Source organism: Hippoglossus hippoglossus, chromosome 14, assembly GCF_009819705.1.
Source record: "Hippoglossus hippoglossus isolate fHipHip1 chromosome 14, fHipHip1.pri, whole genome shotgun sequence".
NCBI lineage: Eukaryota > Metazoa > Chordata > Actinopteri > Pleuronectiformes > Pleuronectidae > Hippoglossus > Hippoglossus hippoglossus.
The window spans coordinates 107,941-129,398 of NC_047164.1; the positions used below are offsets into that span (position 1 = coordinate 107,941).

At 41.8% G+C, this 21,458-nt stretch overlaps 2 protein-coding genes and 1 long non-coding RNA gene across 5 annotated transcripts; 2 read left to right on the forward strand and 1 right to left on the reverse strand.

Annotated features, from left to right (window-relative positions):
- Positions 1-678: 678 nt before the first annotated feature.
- On the reverse strand, positions 679-3,127 carry LOC117774706 (GTPase IMAP family member 9-like). 2 transcript variants are annotated; one of them, XM_034607323.1, is made up of 2 exons: positions 2,976-3,127; positions 679-2,155 (listed from the first exon to the last, which is right to left on the reverse strand). In XM_034607323.1, exons 1-2 carry the CDS (start codon positions 2,992-2,994, stop codon positions 1,266-1,268), a joined length of 909 nt encoding a protein of 302 aa, XP_034463214.1. In that variant the 5' UTR covers positions 2,995-3,127; the 3' UTR covers positions 679-1,265. The 2 variants fall into 2 exon arrangements, with proteins under 2 accessions (XP_034463214.1, XP_034463216.1); XM_034607325.1 differs by having other exon boundaries at positions 679-2,152; positions 2,976-3,119.
- On the forward strand, positions 3,093-4,819 carry LOC117774730. Its single transcript, XR_004616125.1, has 3 exons — positions 3,093-3,171; positions 3,569-3,570; positions 4,731-4,819. It is a non-coding gene; the product is annotated as an uncharacterized LOC117774730 (long non-coding RNA).
- A 585-nt stretch (positions 4,820-5,404) lies between these two features.
- Positions 5,405-20,791, forward strand: chm (CHM Rab escort protein). Of its 2 annotated transcripts, none has more exons than XM_034607267.1 (17): positions 5,405-5,495; positions 6,162-6,228; positions 7,130-7,202; positions 7,305-7,429; positions 7,609-7,715; positions 7,950-8,005; positions 8,093-8,239; positions 9,728-9,844; positions 10,808-10,919; positions 11,011-11,233; positions 11,625-11,702; positions 18,581-18,688; positions 18,771-18,834; positions 18,966-19,062; positions 19,253-19,351; positions 19,463-19,608; positions 20,542-20,791. In XM_034607267.1, the coding sequence occupies exons 1-17, from the start codon at positions 5,444-5,446 to the stop codon at positions 20,659-20,661; spliced, it is 1,791 nt and encodes a 596-aa protein (XP_034463158.1). In that variant the 5' UTR covers positions 5,405-5,443; the 3' UTR covers positions 20,662-20,791. The 2 variants fall into 2 exon arrangements, with proteins under 2 accessions (XP_034463158.1, XP_034463159.1); XM_034607268.1 differs by having other exon boundaries at positions 7,950-7,996; positions 8,090-8,239.
- Positions 20,792-21,458: the final 667 nt, after the last annotated feature.

Genomic DNA, 21,458 nt, shown 5'->3' on the forward strand with positions numbered 1-21,458 from the left:
CCTCTTGGCCTTCTTCTCTTTTTTCAGCCTCCTCTGGATCGACACTGAGAATGAGGTCATGTTGTTCTGCAGAATCATCTGATCTCAATATTTGTTTGCAAAGTTTTACAGTGTAACCGGTCTCACCTCCACAGCTCCCACAGCTTCCAGAGTGAACAATATAATACTGCACTGGTCAGTCTATTCACACTATTTGCACTATTTTAGTTTAGTTTAATTTGTGTTCATGTACAGATTTTGACTTGCTCGTACAGTCATTATAATATATATATATTTATATATTGTAACATTTCATAAAAACCATTGCTGTGAAAAGGTGTATATGATGTACATACTCAGCATTTTTTACATTTAATTGTAATTTTGATTCTATTCCTTTTACGTTTCTTCTTCTCTTGTCTGCCTCAGCCTGGCGTACCAGCTGAGTTTCCCTGGTGTGGGATCAATAAAGTTTGATCTAATCGTATCTCACCTGTGTCTCACCTTCTGTTCCTCAGAGGATCTTCACCTGGAGACCGACCGCACCAGAAAAGAGAAAGATACATGACTGTGCTCTGAATGTTCATATGATACGATGACAGTGTAACAGCAGGTTGTGGGTTAGTGGAACGATAACTGGTTTATAACAGGTCCCAGTGTTAGTGGTTGTAGAAAGATGTAAATAAGTACAGGAGCTACTTGTATTTAGGTACCGACCTTTATTTGTTTGTGTCATCACAGCTCCTCGACATTAACAAACACTCAAGATGGTGGACATGGGCCAAAGAATCCAATTCTATTCGTATTGATCCAAACTTTTCATGACAGAATAATTTAAGCTAATCAGGTCCAGAGTCTTCTCGGTTTTAAATCACATATAACACATATGACATGTGTGACGTCATTAATCACTTGAGTAGTGATTAGTAAAAGTCTTCAGTAGGAAACGATCTCCTGGTGCAGATGATACATTCTCTGATAAACATTATGATCAAATCAAAGTTAAAGTGTTTCCATGATTATTTTCAGGGGGGTGAGGTTTTTGGGTTGTCCCTCTGTCCCTCTGTCCGTCCCTCTGTCCGCCCGTCCGTTGGTACGTCCACATTCTCGACATCTCAAATACGCCTTGAGGCAATTTCTTCAAACTTGGTACAAAATGTCACTTAGACTCAAGGTCACTATGACCTTACAAACATGATCAAATACTGTTTTAACGATTACATTTTGAAAATTTGTATCTATTTTCATTTAGCTGCAATGAGCTGATGACTCCTTGATATTAAATATCACTGTGTGACACACGCTTTTTTTATCCATCCGTCAGCCGCAGATCCCAGTGCTGCTCCAACTGCCCTCCCAATCGGACCTCCAATAACACCTCCAGCACCTGCTCCAACACCAGCTCTAATAGCAGCTCCAATAAAACCTCCAACACCTGCTCCAATAAGGGCTAAGGAGACATTTTCAGTTGCTGCCACATGTTCTTTTGCTTCAGTTCTTGCGTCATCCTGGTCCCTCTGTGGTTCATCCTTCAAAAGCTCTTTCATCTTTTTGTCTACGGCTGTCTCAGCCTCTTGGAACATCTCGTTGGTGTAGTAGCTTCCTCCATTTCTCTCAACCATTGTGTTGATCTTCTTCAGCAGCTCATGGACCTGAGCAGGATCTTTATTTCTGTTGTTAAAAACATGGTATCCTCCTTTGCACTGATGGAGGAAGTCGCTGAGAACCTTATTGTCACCAATGACTTCTTCTACGGAGACGCCGTCTGCCTCCAGAGCGTCTCCACAGGTGAACAGGGTCATGGTGTAACGTGCAGCCTGTTCTCCAAACAGCTCCTGAAGGATTCTCACTGTTTCTTCTTCTTCTTCAGTGAATCTGTCTGCCTTGACGATGATCAGGAACACATGAGGTCCAGGAGCAGCGTATATGATGCTCTTAGCGATTTCCGCCTTCACCTGCTCTTCACTCAGCTCGGTGTCAAACAGACCTGGAGTATCAATAACCTCCAGTGTTTGGCCCTGAACCTTCACTGTTCCTCTCTTACACTCTTTCGTCAGTGAGGAAACAGAAACTGATGAATGAAAACCCTTCATCATTAAGATGGTGTTTCCTGCTGCACTTTTCCCAGCTCCAGTTTTCCCAACAAGAAGCATCCTGAGAGAGTCCTTTGGATCTGCTGGAGAATTTCAAACACATGAACAAACTTTAAGTTAAGTCAATCAATCTCATGTTTGAACCCACATTTACAATCACAATTTGTCTCATCAGGCTTCACAAGGTGCACCTTCCTCTGATCTTAACCCGCACAGTTAAACTATATCGTGTTGAGGTTGTCGTGGACATTTATCATGAGATTTGAAATAATGAGTTTCAGACCGGAGTTGTCTGAGAGGTTTAATGATTAGCTCTGCAGAGGGTTACACAGCCAGCAACATGGCTCAGAGTGAAACCAAAGGAAGCTTTTTATACAATGAGATAAACAGGAAACATCTGGCTGTCTGGCATCAAACCAGCACACAGTTGCACAGATAACAATCAACAGGAGGTGGGATTACCAAATCAGGGCATGAACTTTGAGGAGGCATCAGCTAAGTGCACAGAAAACAGTCAGAACAGTAGTAAGACATTGATCAGTGGAATTTTACATTACAAGGTTTCCACAATAAAACATGTCAAGCCTCCGCTTTTCAGAAAACAGACTCTGCTGATTGGCTTTTACATGGGTCAACAAGTAGGACCAACTTGTCCCGTGAAGTTAGTGTGGAAGCATTTTAAAGTGAAACAAACGGTTTCTGCTCCAGTCATTATGGTCTCCATCAAATCAGACACATTCTGTTCATACTCAGGGTCAAAGTTTGAATTGGTGTAAATACTTGACTGTTGTAAATCTCATTCATTGGAAAAGAGGAAGTTAAAAAGAGAAAAGATGAGAATATAAATCCAGTGTGAACGAGGAGTTGAGTCGATTTTTCAAACGTATGTAAAGTTTTACTCACAGGTTTGTTCCTTGGACATGTTTGTCAGTGAAGTCTCGTCCAAGTCCAAGTGACGTTTCCTTCTTCTTCGGGTCTTTACGGGTTCGGGTTCGGGGTTAAGCGCGTGTCCAGTCACCCAGGAAGATTTTTGTGAAGCGCGTATCGAGGTTTGTGTTGATGACGTATGTGGTGACGTTCGAAGCCTCGCGAGCCGCCCGTACCACGTGACTGATTCAGGAAATGGTTCAGGATGCAATGATATAAGACGGCATACAAACATAAAATACATGGGACGTTTGTATTAGACAACATTTATTAATATTTTACATGGGAGTAATTAATGACATCTGTAAATCAAGACGGATCAGGACTGAAGAACGATGTGGAGGAGGCCTTGGTCAATATGGTGATGGAGGATTCCCAGCCCTTCACTCTTGTGGAGGACAAAGGGTTCAGAAAGCTTGTTCAAGCTTTCAACCCTATGTTGTCCCCACAAGGCAGGTGCGTCTGTGAGCACATGAAGCATGTTTCCCCATTTCCCCATTTCTGCCATTCCTAGAGTGTTGTCTTCTTTCCTTTAGGCTTTGAAAGCTATGGTGGAGGACAGATATAAGGAGTCCAAGGAGAAAGCCAAAGCCATTGTGTCGAAGGCCTCTGCAGTCAGTTTAACATCAGACATGTGGACCTCTATCAACACTGATGCGTATCTAGCTGTGACATGCCATTTTATAGATGAAAGCAGCTCTTTGCATTCTGTTGTTTTAGGGGTGCTGCATTTCCCTGAGGCACATACTGCTGCAAATCTGGCAACTGTAAAAGCAGCACTGATGTCACAGTGGGGTCTAACACACAAAGTTACTTGCCTTGTGACTGATGGCGCAGCAAATATGGGTGTTTGTGCCAGGGAGCTTCGTACGCGTCACACAATCATGAAAAAGGCTCTTCACCAAAACACTGTGTTGTCTGACATCCGGGCTAACTCTGGGAAGATAGTGGGCTATTTCAAGAGCAGCACCACAGCAAAGGTGAATTCCTTTATTTCATTGAAATATTCTAAATGAAGCTGTTTTGTTGAAGTTGCTGCTTCAGTGACACTTGAGTGAATCACTTTTTGTTGGCTAATTTTATAGGAGAAGCTGACACAGGTGCAGGAGCAAATGGGCCGGTGCTACACCACACACTGGAGGAGGAGGAAATGGGAATAGACCAGACTCCAGAGAGCACAGCAATGGCTGAGAGTCTGAGGAGACAGTTAAGGGAGAAGCTATACACTTTGATTTGAAAAGATAGGCTTCTTTAGCCCCAATAAAGCAGCAGATGCCGAGACGAGGCTCCCTTCGGAATGTGCTGCTGTTATTCGAAACAGCGCGTCTTCCTCCTCCTCCTCATCTTCATCATCGTCATTACAACCACACACATCAGAAGCTTCTCAGCCTGTGACTCAAGGTAACGGATACTGGATACATTTTAATTGTGTTATTGTATTGAGTCACTTACAGCCTGTTTGTCCGTCTTAGGGAGCAAACTGAGGCATCGTTTGGACACCAACGTCCTGCAGACGAGGACACAAAATGTCACTGCGGACGCAACAGTGGAGGTCCAACAGTACCTGGGGGAACCAAACATAGGAAGATTGGAGAACCCCCCACAGTATTAGGAAGGACAGAAAAATGTATATCCCAACTTGAACAAACCTGCTGTAGCTTTTCTGTGTAGCCCAGCTTCATCTGTGCCCTGGGACAGGGTCTTTTCTAAAGCAGGGGAAATAATCTCAAGAAAAAGAAACCGCCTGAAACCCAGCACTGTGGACAAGTTGTTATTTTTAAATAAAAATGATTAAAATGTTATCCCCATTTTACGTGTTGCATGTTGTCCCTAGAAACATAAGCACAGTCACAACCAAGTAACACAAGCACATTCACATCACAACCCTCTGCCCGATTTGTTTCCACTTTCCCCTTTGACCCCGCCATTGTATCATAAAGACAGACACCATAGTAATAACTTCATAATTCATGTATTGGCATCACAAACATCATTCATTCATTTATTCAATTCAAAGCTTCACACTCCAAAGCCATGGTGTCATTATAATCACTCTGCCTGTTTCACAGTTGTTGTCCACTAGATGGCCCAGTAGAGCCAATGAAGCCCCAGTAAGCTTCTGCCATGAGAGAACCAGTTGGATGGAAGCGTCACTGCTTCATGTCGCCATCACTACTGATCTGTGATCAGCTGATGTTTATTATCTGCTCCTCTGGTCCAGTGTCCACACCACACCCTTACAACAATCCATTCCAGTTTCTCATTAGCAGTTAGCTTAGCTGAATTTGATTTTGCTGAATGAAGAAAAATCTTTAGTCGTTTTTCGTTTATTTAAAATGAATGTTAAAAATTATAACGGACGTTTATTTTGAAAAGTCAAATGTTTGCCATGTGTGACGTCATCACTGATCCCTGTCACGTGACAGAGTTTCCCTGCAAACAACATGGCTGCCGAGGATCTACCGTCTGAATTTGACGTCGTCATTCTGGGCACAGGTAAACGAACACCTGGGTCTGTGACGTCTGAGCGCTAATGCCACAGAATCCCGGGTTAAACTGGGACAACCCGGGACATAGAGCGGGGTTAGCTAGCGGCTAACGACCCCTTCATTTGAAAGGCAACGGCTAGCAGCTAGCGCCCGGCTGTTAGCTGCTCTGGGGAAACAGCGCTCGGGTTAAAACGTTAGCGGACAGTTGTTCGTTAGCTCCGCTACGTGTTGTTCCTCCGCTGGAGCGAACGGCAGCATAGCATCATGCTAACAGGCAGCATAGCGTCATGCTAACAGGCAGCATAGCATCATGCTAACAGGCAGCATAGCGTCATGCTAACAGGCAGCATAGCGTCATGCTAACAGGGAGCATAGCATCATGCTAACAGGCAGCATAGCGTCATGCTAACAGGCAGCATAGCGTCATGCTAACAGGCAGCATAGCATCATGCTAACAGGCAGCATAGCGTCATGCTAACAGGCAGCATAGCGTCATGCTAACAGGCAGCATAGCGTCATGCTAACAGGCAGCATAGCGTCATGCTAACAGGCAGCATAGCGTCATGCTAACAGGCAGCATAGCATCATGCTAACAGTCTCTGGTCCAGTGACGAGCTTCACAGAATCTAGACTTCACTGATCACTGATACTTGATGATGATCCATGTGTGCAGGGCTCGTGGAGTCGGTGGTCGCTGCTGCCTGTTCCAGGGTCGGTCAGCGAGTTCTTCATGTCGACAGGTAATCAGTCAGTCATCTGTCAGTCAGTCATCTGTCAGTCAGTCAGTCAGTCAGTCATCTGTCAGTCAGTCAGTCAGTCAGTCATCTGTCAGTCGTCTGTCTGTCTGTCAATCTGTCAGTCTGTCAGTCAATCTGTCTGTCAATCTGTCAGTCTGTCTGTCAATCTGTCAGTCTGTCAGTCAATCTGTCTGTCAATCAGTCATCAGTCAGTCAGTCAGTCATCTGTCAGTCAGTCATCAGTAAGTCAGTCAGTCATCAGTAAGTCAGTCTGTCAGTCGTCTGTCTGTCTGTCAATCTGTCAGTCTGTCTGTCAATCTGTCTGTCAGTCATCTGTCAGTCTGTCAGTCAGTCATCTGTCAGTCTGTCTGTCTGTCTGTCAATCAGTCATCTGTCAGTCTGTCAGTCAGTCTGTCAATCAGTCAGTCGTCAATCTGTCTGTCAGTCAATCTGTCTGTCAGTCAGTCAGTCAGTCATCTGTCAGTCTGTCTGTCTGTCAGTCAAAAACTCTGAATCACTGATCGATCCTCACCTATGAATCAATGGACTGAATAACATCAAACAGAAATATGAAAACTAAAAATAGGTAAAAAAGTAAAGTAAAAATGAAGTAAAAAAATCCATAAATTAATATAAATATATTATAAAAACTGTAGATACACATCAACTAAATAGTATTAATGTACCAGGTATTAAATATCTAACTCTTTATTTCCTATTTGTCAATAGTTGTCTTAGTTTCCAGTCAAGGGAGGAATTGATCAGTTACTTAGTTGTTCATTGATTCATTGAATCAGTTATTGATGAAGTGTGACTGGTGGTTCACCTCAGACAGAAGAAAGACACTAGAGCACTATAAACTCCCGTCAGGAGGCAAAGTGACTGCAGCTTCCTGTGGTTTCAGGAGGAGTTACTACGCAGCCAACTGGGCCAGCTTCACCTTCAACAGCCTGCTCACCTGGATCCAACAGCACCATGTGAGCACAACGCCGCGTCTGATTGGCTGCTGGTTTCACTGCAGGAAGTGATGTCAGAAGTCTTGTGAGTGTTGTAACCTGTGTGTGTGTGGGGGGGGGTAGGAGGAGTCTCAGCCCGAGCCGGTCCAGGATTGGTCGAGCCTGTTGGAGGAAGGGGAAGAGCTGATCTATCTGTGTAACTCTGACTCCACCTCCGTCACTAACCTGCAGGTTTTCTGTTTCACCAGGTAAATTCATGAAAGTCCCCACGACCCGGGTAAATAATGAGAATCAATGAAACACAAGTGTGACACAGGTGTTACACGTACTTGATCTCATTTGTTATCAGCATAACAGTTTTCTTGTTTTAACTTTTGTCTTGGTTAGTCACCTGAAGCTCTGACTCTCAGGTGTGGTGTGTTTTTAGTGAAGAAGACGAGGAGGAGGAGAAGGAGGAGGAAGCTCCTGATCCTCCAGACACCACAGAAGAAGAAGCTGAGGACGCTGTTAAAGAAACAGAGACAGGATCTTCAGGTTTTAGTCTTGTGTTAAATATTGTTTCTTCACTAGGACACTGATGATGAATCACATTTTAATGAGCAGCGTTACTGCGGACTGACATATTGACATTTATTAACATGTATGTACATATTTTAACTTCACATTAAGATGACAAGCTCAGTCTCACATCTCCACTCTGTGATCCATGAGCCACATGTTATGATCCATGATCCATGATCCATGAACACGTTCTTGTTTTAATTGCAGGTTTACAGGACAAAGAAAGAAAAGAGGAAGTGGCTGAAGGAGAAGAGGAAGAACAGGTGTGGAGGGTGGGGTCAAAAATTATGTCTAACAGCCATTCACAGATCTTTATGATGGTGACAGACAGATGTTGTGTCCAATCACAGGCTGCTCAGACTGTTGGGGAGGAGCCAGAGACAGCTCAGTCCCGCCTCTCTGTCCCTCAACGCCAATCAGAGCCAATGAGGAAGAAGATCAGCTACGCTCAGCTGGTGAAGGAAGGACGCAGGTTTAACATCGACCTCGTCTCCAAGGTAACGAAACATCAAGGCCCAATGCCATCGCACCCCTTAGCCCTTCCCCTTTGTTTTGTGTGTTCACGTGAAGGGGTGGGTTGTCCCAGTACCTGTTGGGACGGAGGGGCGGGGCCAAGTGTTCGGACTGTGTTGCCCTCGAAACGGAGATTTTTCAGACGGAGCAGTACCCAGAATTCCTTGCGAAACACCGGCAAGCGGGGAGAGAGACTCACAGATGTAGTATTTTCTCCATTAATAAGGATTTAATAATTACGATAATGATTGTAATATCGCACCCCCCCTCTTTGAACCGGCGTATAGCAGCGATATTACTGAACTTAACTGCTCCTCTAATAACAAAGCATCCTGGCAGGGTTGCGTACAGACGACTGCTGCTAGCCTGCGTGCTTTAGATTCATACGTGAAACACATTATATACTAACACTATAACTATATAAACACATTATATACTAACACTATAACTATATAAACACATTATGTACTAACTCTATAACTATATAAACACATTATATACTAACACTATAACTATATAAACACATTATGTACTAACTCTAGAACTATATAAACACATTATATACTAACTCTAGAACTATATAAACACATATACTAACACTATAACTATATAAACACATTATGTACTAACTCTAGAACTATATAAACACATTATATACTAACTATAACTATATAAACACATTATATACTAACACTATAACTATATAAACACATTATATACTAACACTATAACTATATAAACACATTATATACTAACACTATAACTATATAAACACATTATATACTAACTCTATAACTATATAAACACATTATATACTAACTCTATAACTATATAAACACATTATATACTAACACTATAACTATATAAACACATTATATACTAACTCTATAACTATATAAACACATATACTAACACTATAACCATATAAACACATTATATACTAACTATAACTATATAAACACATTATATACTAACACTATAACCATATAAACACATATACTAACTCTATAACTATATAAACACATTATGTACTAACACTATAACCATATAAACACATTATATACTAACACTATAACTATATAAACACATATACTAACACTATAACCATATAAACACATTATATACTAACTCTATAACTATATAAACACATTATATACTAACTCTATAACTATATAAACACATTATATACTAACACTATAACCATATAAACACATTATATACTAACTCTATAACTATATAAACACATTATATACTAACACTATAACCATATAAACACATTATATACTAACTATAACAATATAAACACATTATATACTAACACTATAACCATATAAACACATTATATACTAACACTATAACCATATAAACACATTATATACTAACACTATAACCATATAAACACATTATGTACTAACACTATAACCATATAAACACATTATATACTAACTCTATAACCTATTCTTCTTCTCCAGCTGATGTATTCTCGTGGCTCATTGGTTGATCTGCTCATCAAGTCAAACGTCAGTCGTTATGCAGAGTTCAAGAATGTCAGTAGGATACTCACCTATCGCCATGACAACGTGGAACAGGTGAGTCATCCTGTCTGTCCCTCTGTACCCGTCTGTCTCTCTGTACCCGTCTGTCTCTCTGTACCCATCTGTCTCTCTGTACCCGTCTGTCTCTCTGTACCTGTCTGTCTCTCTCTACCTGTCTGTCTCTCTCTAACCGTCTGTCTCTCTGTACCTGTCTGTCTCTCTCTACCTGTCTGTCTCTCTCTAACCGTCTCTCTCTCTACCTGTCTGTCTCTCTCTAACCGTCTGTCTCTCTGTACCCGTCTGTCTCTCTCTAACCGTCTGTCTCTCTGTACCCGTCTGTCTCTCTGTACCCGTCTGTCTCTCTGTACCCGTCTGTCTCTCTGTACCCGTCTGTCTCTCTGTACCCGTCTGTCTCTCTGTACCTGTCTGTCTCTCTCTACCTGTCTGTCTCTCTCTAACCGTCTCTCTCTAACCGTCTCTCTCTCTACCTTTCTGTCTCTCTCTAACCGTCTGTCTCTCTGTACCCGTCTGTCTCTCTCTCTAACCGTCTGTCTCTCTCTACCTGTCTGTTTCTCTCTACCTGTCTGTCTCTCTCTACCTGTCTGTCTCTCTCTAACCGTCTGTCTCTCTGTACCCGTCTGTCTCTCTCTAACCGTCTGTCTCTCTCTACCTGTCTGTTTCTCTCTACCTGTCTGTCTCTCTCTAACCGTCTGTCTCTGTACCTGTCTGTCTCTCTGTACCTGTCTGTCTCTCTGTACCCATCTGTTTCTCTCTCCCTGTGTGTCTCTCTCTACCCGTGTGTCTCTCTGTACCTGTGTGTCTCTCTCTACCCGTCTGTCTCTCTACCCGTCTGACTCTGTGTACCCGTCTGTCTCTCTACCCGTCTGACTCTCTGTACCCGTCTGACTCTCTGTACCCGTCTGACTCTCTGTACCCGTCTGTCTCTCTACCTGTCTGACTCTCTGTACCCGTCTGTCTCTCTACCCGTCTGACTCTGTGTACCTGTCTGTCTCTCAGGTGCCCTGTAGTAGAGCTGATGTGTTTGCGAGTCGTCAGCTTTCCGTGGTAGAAAAGAGGAAGTTGATGCGTTTCCTCACTTTCTGTGTTGAGGAGACTGAGGAGCAGCAAGGTGAGACACCTCACCTGTCTGTCTGCTAATGTCATGATGACATTCATAACATCAGAGCATTATGGGTAAAGTAGTGCTGTCTTCTTTCCAGCTTACAACGGTCGGCCATATTTGGAGTTCTTGCGTGACCAGCAGCTTGGAGACAACCTGCAACACTTCCTCGTCCACTCTATTGCAATGGTGACAGAGGACACACCCACAGAGGCGGGGCTTGCTTCCACACGTCACTTCTTGCGCTGCCTGGGTCGCTACGGCAACACGCCTTTCCTGTTTCCTGTCTATGGCCTTGGAGAGATACCGCAGTGTTTCTGTAGGTAAGAACCTGTCTGTTTGTCCGTCCCCCGTCTCTCTCTCTGTCTCTCTCTCTGTCGTCTGTAACGCATGTAGCAATGGATTAGTTTGTTGTCATGGTGACGCTGCTGTCTCATTAGAGTGGAGTATGAATACTTACGAGGAGCCTGAGGCTGCGTTGATTTACATATATGATGATCCGTGCTCAGACACGTGAACACACATGATGCAAGTCGTGTGCAGAGTTTTTTTTATTATAGTTTCTGTAAAATCTTAGAACCCAACTTCTCTATCTGTAGATGTGAGGACAACAGCTGGCTGGGATTGGTCCAGACTCTAGCCAATCTTTGAGCTTCACATGTGACTGTTCCTTCATGCTGATTGGATGATGGTTGTCAATCACTTGTGTTTCAGGATGTGTGCTGTGTTTGGAGGAATCTACTGTTTGAGACACTCGGTCCATTGTCTGATCGTCGACAAGGAATCCAACAGGTACCAGAGCTATGTTATATACAGTCACTGATCCTCTTTATATACAGTCACTGATGGTCTTTATATACAGTCACTGATCATCTTTATATACAGTCATGATGGTCTTTATATACAGTCATGATGGTCTTTATATACAGTCACTGATGGTCTTTATATACAGTCATGATGGTCTTTATATACAGTCATGATGGTCTTTATATACAGTCACTGATGGTCTTTATATACAGTCACTGATGGTCTTTATATACAGTCACTGATCCTCTTTATATACAGTCACTGATCCTCTTTATATACAGTCACTGATCCTCTTTATATACAGTCACTGATCCTCTTTATATACAGTCACTGATCGTCTTTATATACAGTCACTGATGGTCTTTATATACAGTCATGATGGTCTTTATATACAGTCATGATGGTCTTTATATATAGTCACTGATGGTCTTTATATACAGTCACTGATGGTCTTTATATACAGTCACTGATCATCTTTATATACAGTCACTGATGGTCTTTATATACAGTCACTGATGGTCTTTATATACAGTCACTGATGGTCTTTATATACAGTTACTGATGTCTTTATATACAGTCACTGATCCTCTTTATATACAGTCACTGATCCTCTTTATATACAGTCACTGTGGTGGCAGTTTCTGTAGAATAATGATACTCTATTGTATAATAATACACACATAACATTGTCTCTAGGAAAGTTCAACTAAAACACCTGCAGGTGGGCTCACCCCACACAGCCACCTAGTGTGACGTGTATAGAATGAGCACAGAGCACAGGAGAATCACTTCACTTATACAATCAGAAGCCCCTCCCCGCGAGGAGCCAAAAGGTATTCTTCAGCCTCTTGATGTCTGACCAGGTTGGGCAGAGTTCCTGTCTCAGATCTCCGTCTCAGACCCCTGGTGTGCCTTTCTGGTGTGAGACAATCTGTCTCCGAGATCCCCTATCTAGATCTACAACATCAAAAGACTCAAGTCCTGTATACAATGCAGAGTTCCCCTCACCCATCTCTATCAGACACACTAAGTAACCCCTGCAGTGAAGCATTTGCTAAGACACACATGTGAGGGCCATAAACACTTCCTTCTCCTCTGCAACTCTTGTAAGTCACAGAAACACATTTGTTATCTACTTCTTCTAAATACATATCTGTTCTTCTATTAAACATTACACAAATGCAAAATCTGCCATTACAGTCACTGATCGTCTTTATATACAGTCACTGATCGTCTTTATATACAGTCACTGATCCTCTTTATATACAGTCACTGATCATCTTTATATACAGTCACTGATCATCTTTATATACAGTCACTGATGGTCTTTATATACAGTCACTGATGGTCTTTATATACAGTCACTGATCGTCTTTATATACAGTCACTGATGGTCTTTATATACAGTCACTGATCATCTTTATATACAGTCACTGATCGTCTTTATATACAGTCACTGATGGTCTTTATATACAGTCACTGATCCTCTTTATATACAGTCACTGATCATCTTTATATACAGTCACTGATCGTCTTTATATACAGTCACTGATGGTCTTTATATACAGTCACTGATGGTCTTTATATACAGTCACTGATCATCTTTATATACAGTCACTGATGGTCTTTATATACAGTCACTGATGGTCTTTATATACAGTCACTGATCATCTTTATATACAGTCACTGATGGTCTTTATATACAGTCACTGATGGTCTTTGTATACAGTCACTGATCATCTTTATATACAGTCACTGGTGGTCTTTATATACAGTCACTGATCATCTTTATATACAGTCACTGGTGGTCTTTATATACAGTCACTGATCGTCTATATATACAGTCACTGATCATCTTTATATACAGTCACTGATGGTCTTTATATACAGTCACTGATCCTCTTTATATACAGTCACTGATCGTCTTTATATACAGTCACTGATCCTCTTTATATACAGTCACTGATGGTCTTTATATACAGTCACTGATCATCTTTATATACAGTCACTGATCATCTTTATATACAGTCACTGATCGTCTTTATATACAGTCACTGATCCTCTTTATATACAGTCACTGATCGTCTTTATATACAGTCACTGATCCTCTTTATATACAGTCACTGATCCTCTTTATATACAGTCACTGATGGTCTTTATATACAGTCACTGATCCTCTTTATATACAGTCACTGATCATCTTTATATACAGTCACTGATCCTCTTTATATACAGTCACTGATCCTCTTTATATACAGTCACTGATCCTCTTTATATACAGTCACTGATGGTCTTTATATACAGTCACTGATCATCTTTATATACAGTCACTGATGGTCTTTATATACAGTCACTGATGGTCTTTGTATACAGTCACTGATCATCTTTATATACAGTCACTGGTGGTCTTTATATACAGTCACTGATGGTCTTTATATACAGTCACTGATCCTCTTTATATACAGTCACTGATGGTCTTTGTATACAGTCACTGATCATCTTTATATACAGTCACTGGTGGTCTTTATATACAGTCACTGATCATCTTTATATACAGTCACTGGTCGTCTTTATATACAGTCACTGATCATCTTTATATACAGTCACTGATGGTCTTTATATACAGTCACTGATGGTCTTTGTATACAGTCACTGATCATCTTTATATACAGTCACTGATGGTCTTTGTATACAGTCACTGATCATCTTTATATACAGTCACTGATGGTCTTTATATACAGTCACTGATGGTCTTTATATACAGTCACTGATGGTCTTTGTATACAGTCACTGATCCTCTTTATATACAGTCACTGATGGTCTTTATATACAGTCACTGATGGTCTTTATATACAGTCACTGATGGTCTTTATATACAGTCACTGATGGTCTTTATATACAGTCACTGATGGTCTTTATATACAGTCACTGATGGTCTTTATATACAGTCACTGATGATCTTTATATACAGTCACTGATGGTCTTTATATACAGTCACTGATCGTCTTTATATACAGTCACTGATCGTCTTTATATACAGTCACTGATCGTCTTTATATACAGTCACTGATGGTCTTTATATACAGTCACTGATGGTCTTTATATACAGTCACTGATGGTCTTTATATACAGTCACTGATGGTCTTTATATACAGTCACTGATGGTCTTTATATACAGTCACTGATCATCTTTATATACAGTCACTGATGGTCTTTATATACAGTCACTGATGGTCTTTATATACAGTCACTGATCGTCTTTATATACAGTCACTGATCGTCTTTATATACAGTCACTGATCATCTTTATATACAGTCACTGATGGTCTTTATATACAGTCACTGATGGTCTTTATATACAGTCACTGATGGTCTTTATATACAGTCACTGATGGTCTTTATATACAGTCACTGATCATCTTTATATACAGTCACTGATCATCTTTATATACAGTCACTGATGGTCTTTATATACAGTCACTGATGGTCTTTATATACAGTCACTGATCATCTTTATATACAGTCACTGATCATCTTTATATACAGTCACTGATCGTCTTTATATACAGTCACTGATGGTCTTTATATACAGTCACTGATCATCTTTATATACAGTCACTGATCCTCTTTATATACAGTCACTGATCATCTTTATATACAGTCACTGATCATCTTTATATACAGTCACTGATCGTCTTTATATACAGTCACTGATCGTCTTTATATACAGTCACTGATGGTCTTTATATACAGTCACTGATCATCTTTATATACAGTCACTGATCCTCTTTATATACAGTCACTGATCATCTTTATATACAGTCACTGATCCTCTTTGTATACAGTCACTGATCCTCTTTGTATACAGTCACTGATCCTCTTTGTATACAGTCACTGATCGTCTTTATATACAGTCACTGGTGGTCTTTATATACAGTCACTGATGGTCTTTATATACAGTCACTGATGGTCTTTATATACAGTCACTGATCCTCTTTATATACAGTCACTGATCGTCTTTATATACAGTCACTGATGGTCTTTATATACAGTCACTGGTGGTCTTTATATACAGTCACTGATCCTCTTTATATACAGTCACTGATGGTCTTTATATACAGTCACTGATCATCTTTATATACAGTCACTGATGGTCTTTATATACAGTCACTGATGGTCTTTATATACAGTCACTGATCATCTTTATATACAGTCACTGATCCTCTTTATATACAGTCACTGATCCTCTTTATATACAGTCACTGATCGTCTTTATATACAGTCACTGATCGTCTTTATATACAGTCACTGATCGTCTTTATATACAGTCACTGGTGGTCTTTATATACAGTCACTGATGGTCTTTATATACAGTCACTGATGGTCTCTATATACAGTCACTGATGGTCTCTATATACAGTCACTGATCATCTTTATATACAGTCACTGATCATCTTTATATACAGTCACTGATGGTCTTTATATACAGTCACTGATCGTCTTTATATACAGTCACTGATGATCTTTATATACAGTCACTGATCATCTTTATATACAGTCACTGATCATCTTTATATACAGTCACTGATCGTCTTTATATACAGTCACTGATCCTCTTTGTATACAGTCACTGATCATCTTTATATACAGTCACTGATCATCTTTATATACAGTCACTGATCATCTTTATATACAGTCACTGATGGTCTTTATATACAGTCACTGATCATCTTTATATACAGTCACTGATCGTCTTTATATACAGTCACTGATCGTCTTTATATACAGTCACTGATCATCTTTATATACAGTCACTGATCATCTTTATATACAGTCACTGATCGTCTTTATATACAGTCACTGATCCTCTTTGTATACAGTCACTGATGGTCTTTATATACAGTCACTGATCATCTTTATATACAGTCACTGATGGTCTTTATATACAGTCACTGATCATCTTTATATACAGTCACTGATCATCTTTATATACAGTCACTGATCGTCTTTATATACAGTCACTGATCATCTTTATATACAGTCACTGATCATCTTTATATACAGTCACTGATCGTCTTTATATACAGTCACTGATCATCTTTATATACAGTCACTGATCCTCTTTATATACAGTCACTGATCCTCTTTATATATAGTGAGTTGGTCACAGGTCAGTGCACGTGGAGCAGAAACATTCTCAACTAATAAAAACACGTGTGCTACTTCTTAAACATAACAAGAAGCTTGTGTGAGTGAGAGACTTTCCTGTTCTGTAATTGGATGATAATGTATGATCAGTAAAATATTGACATAAAGGAGGAAATGAGGTCATAATTCAACCTGCTGCCGTGTCGGCTTCATGATTAAATGACAAACACACACACTCAGCCCTCGTGAGGGGGCGGGGTCATTTTGAAAACCACCAGAGAACACCAGGATCAGCAGGTTCACCACTGGAGCCTCGTTCTCCTCACAGATGAGAGCAGGTTTGCACTCAACGGGATGCTTCTGTCACATCATCCAGCACGACTGGTTTGGTGGATCAGTGATGGTCTGAGGAGGCAGATACTGGGAGGGTCACACAGACCTTCATGTCACAGCCAACGGTTCCCTGACTGCTGTTAGGTACCAGGAGGAAATCCTCAGAGCGACTGTCAGACCTTACCAGGGTTCCTCCTGGTGCAGTGGGCCCTGGGTTCCTCCTGGTGCTGTGGGTTCCTCCTGGTGCAGTGGGCCTTGGGTTCCTCCTGGTGCAGTGGGCCTTGAGTTCCTCCTGGTGCTGTGGGTTCCTCCTGGTGCAGTGGGCCTTGGGTTCCTCCTGGTGCAGTGGGCCTTGAGTTCCTCCTGGTGCAGTGGGTTCCTCCTGGTGCAGTGGGCCTTGAGTTCCTCCTGGTGCTGTGGGTTCCTCCTGGTGCAGTGGGCCCTGGGTTCCTCATGTGTCCAGAGTGTGTCAGCAGTTCCTGGATGAAGAAGGTGTTGATGTCCTGGACTGATCCTCTCGTTCCTCTGACCTAACTCCATTTGAGCACCTATTGGACGTCATGTGTCGGTGCATCCGACGCCAACAAGTTCATCCACAGACTGTCCAGGAGGTGATGATCCAGGTCTGGGAGGAGAACCCCCAGGACTCCATCCTGCGACTCCTCGTTGTCAGGAGAACATGCAGGCAGGAGGAGGCCACACCCACTGAGTCACCTGATGACTTGATGAAATTCACACACGTTGGATCAGCCTGTGGTTTCAGTTTGTTACTGGGTTCAGTGTGGTTTTGAATCCAGTCCTCAGTGGGTTGATGGTTTTAGTTTCCATTGATCATTGTTACGTAATTTTGTTCTCAACAAATTATTATACATATATCAGTAAAGATATCCAACTTGAATCATTCATCAAGATCTGAAGTGTCCCTTAGTGTTTCTGAGCAGTGTATCTGCCTGTAGGGGATTCTGTTACATCTGGTACAATTCACTTGGACTCCCTGAATAACTGATTAGATTTTGGTGGTCAAAGGTCACATTGATGTTACAAAACATTTTGTTTTCATCTTTGGAGAGAGAGAGAGAGAGAGAGAGAGAGAGAGGCTCCCCTTCACCATCACTCTTCCTCATTCATAGTATTTTCTAACCAAGCAACTAACTGCAGAGTAGACGATCTATTTCCTGATTACACCACATGACCAGTGACTTGTCATGTATGTGAATGATCATGTGACATGTGTTGTCAGGTGTGGATAAAGTTTTTTCAAATTTCAGAATAATTAAAAGCTTTATTGATCAACAGATTCTACAGAAGCTGAATATTTAGTTTGACCTGCATCTTCAGTCTTGTCCGTAACGTCTCCCGTTCGTCCTCCTTTCTCGTTTCAGGTGTAAGGCGGTGATTGATATCAGAGGACAGCGAATCAGCTGCAGCCACTTTGTGGTGGAGGACGGCTATGTGGCAGCAGAGAGGAAGAAGGTGGCCACACCCACCAGGTGAGGACACACAGGGGTCACAATGACGACTGACTGGTGTGACATCATGGACTGATGTGTTTGATTGGATTTGTGCGTTCAGGTTTATCAGCAGAGCCGTCCTGATAACTGACGGCTCCGTTCTGCCCACTGACTCTGAGCAGCAGGTAAATCCTCTGACCCTCCAGCGCCACCGTCAGGCCACATTTCAACATGACGTCCAACACAACTATCACTTCTGATTCTCTGTGCAATGTTATTTTCTTCCTGACTTGTGTCGACCTGTCTGTGTGCTCAGGTTTCCATGGTTACGCTTCCTCCAATAGCAGCGGGGTGTCCGTCGGTGAAGATGGTGGAGCTCTGTCCGTCCACGATGACGTGTTTACCAGGAACCTGTGAGTTGACACGCCTCCAATTACATGATCTGTCCATGTCTCATTTCATCGACCAATCAGTTCTCAAGTTTGAGATATAATATATCCTACAACCACAAACTCCATCAGTTACCATGGAAACTACAGAGAGCCCGTCTGTTACCATGAAGATGACCGTTGTTAAGTGAAGTCCGATGTTATCTCTCCATAGATCTGGTCCACCTCACTTGTCAGTCAACTGGCTCCGCCTACCAGGATCTGTCGCCACTGGTAACCAGAATGTTCCACACACCAGAGTCACATGACCAAGGTGACGCACACACAAACTCTTTCTGCTTCTCTGTCATGTGTGACAGTTAACACGTGTTCCTACAAAATGACGTCTTAAGTCTAAAGCGTTGAGTTGTGTGTTTGTGTGTAGGCAAGCGTCCGTCTGTCCTCTGGTGTCTGTACTTCAACATGGTCGACGGGTCGGCGGTCGAGGTCGATTGTCACAACCTCCCATCAAACGTGCACGTGTGTTCTGGACCAGATGGAGAGCTGGGCCACGAACACGCCATCACACAGGTGACGTCTCTCACATCTGGTGTTGACATGTGTCTCGTGTGAATCATTTGAAGTGTTTGAGTCCACAAAACACTTCTGGAGTTTTAGGGGTAAACAGTGTAGCAGCAGAATTCAACTCACGAAATCAGGAGCTTATCTTAATCTGAAACACAACATGGCTCCATATTGCTCCTGTGGTGAAATCAAGTGTCCGTAACGAGGTCACTTAACCCTAAAGGTCCACCACAAGTGGCTTAGCTAGCGGACGGTCCCTGAATGCACCTGCTCAGAAGATAACAGAGGACTTTTTGTGTAAATGACCTCGTTTCAAGCGGACACCTGATGACACCACAGGAGCAATATGGAGGCATGTTGTGTTTTTTCACGTCTGAAGATAAGGCCCTAAGAGATGAGATTCCATGATGACATCATACGGAGAGGAAGTACGAAACAAGACGTTTTGATAACGTATTTCTTAGAATGGACTGAGTGACTGTTTTCATACTTTGAGGCCCCCTACTGGCCCCTTCAAGTCATTACCGATAGTAAAAAGACAAAATGTATTTTACACAATATGGGCCCTTTAATGAAAGTATGGACGTGTTGATTTCATGGTTACACACAAATAAACGAGAAGAGAAACAAAAGATTTGATTCTTTCTGCAGCAGCTCAGACGACGTCCTTTGTTTCCCAGGACGGACTCACACACACTGACAGAACGTGTTCACACCTGAACTTAGAGTTGTGATTGGATCACGAAAACCACGTTCATGCCTTTCTAGCTGCATCAGTTTTCAAGACACAGGAGTCAGTTCATAAGTTCCTCCGTCTGTTGTTTATATTAGTTGTGACAGTTAGAACCTGATGGTGGCGCTACAGGTTGACTGATTAAAATCTGACCATTGACTACATGAAACTCAATGTATTGATTGCTGGAGATTACTGTCTTTTAGGCAGAGACGATTTTCCAGAAGATTCTCCCTCAAGAGGAATTCTGTCCTCCAGCTCCGAACCCTGAAGACATCATCTACGACGCAGAGGGGGACGGCCTCAGTCGTCAAACTGAGGAGTAATGAGTACATATTTATCCAGAAGCCAAAAGCTCCTGCAGTGCATTGTGGGTAAAAGTTGCCTTCATCTGTTTTATTTTTCTATCTTTTCTGCTTCCTGTCATATTTAAAACTCAATAAAGTTAAACTGAGCGAAAGGTCAGCTGTCGCCTCTGGACTCGTTTTGTTCATCAAACAGCCGACGGTTAAATATTTTGAAATTCAACAAACTGACGGAATCTGATTACATCTGCAGTCGAGGAAGTACTCAACACAAATTAAGCAACTAGTTCCTAAACTACGATGTATCAAAAGTGGAAGAGAATTTATAGTGAAAGTTCTTAAGTGTTGCAGCCTCCTGGTGGACACTGTATGAGCTGCACCATGATTAACCCAACTCAGTGAAAGTAAAGAAGTATCTGTACACGGGTTCCTGCAGGTTTCAACAAGTTAAATTTAAGACCACTTTGAATATAATTTAAGACCTATTTCACAGCCAGACGTCCCAGAAACGTACATGCAGGTCCAGCTGCTTGGTTCTGGTCGTCTGGTTCATGCTTTCATCGAACAGAACGAACGGACCGTTGTTTACTTTAGAGACGAGGTCTCTCTCGATGTTTTCTGCTAAACCAAATTTTGTGATGTACGTTTTCGCGACATCGGAATCAGGGAACATGCATTTGAAAAGCTCACCTTCACAATCATTGCTGTTGCACAATTGGTGTTCAGCTACAGTACTTAGCGTCCACAGCACCTCCACTTTCAGGGTTGGTCGACCCAAACGTCGTCCGGAGGTCGATTATCCCAGATTTTAACGCGGC

What these genes read in the sequence shown, in the direction of transcription:
- chm (XM_034607267.1), top strand. Translation starts at nt 5,444, where the DNA reads ATGGCTGCCGAGGATCTACCGTCTGAATTTGACGTCGTCATTCTGGGC. An exon ending in AAGGAGAAGAGGAAGAACAG is followed by an intron (nt 8,006 to 8,092) that starts GTGTGGAGGGTG and finishes GTCCAATCACAG; the next exon opens with GCTGCTCAGACTGTTGGGGA. An exon ending in GTCGACAAGGAATCCAACAG is followed by an intron (nt 11,703 to 18,580) that starts GTACCAGAGCTA and finishes TTCTCGTTTCAG; the next exon opens with GTGTAAGGCGGTGATTGATA.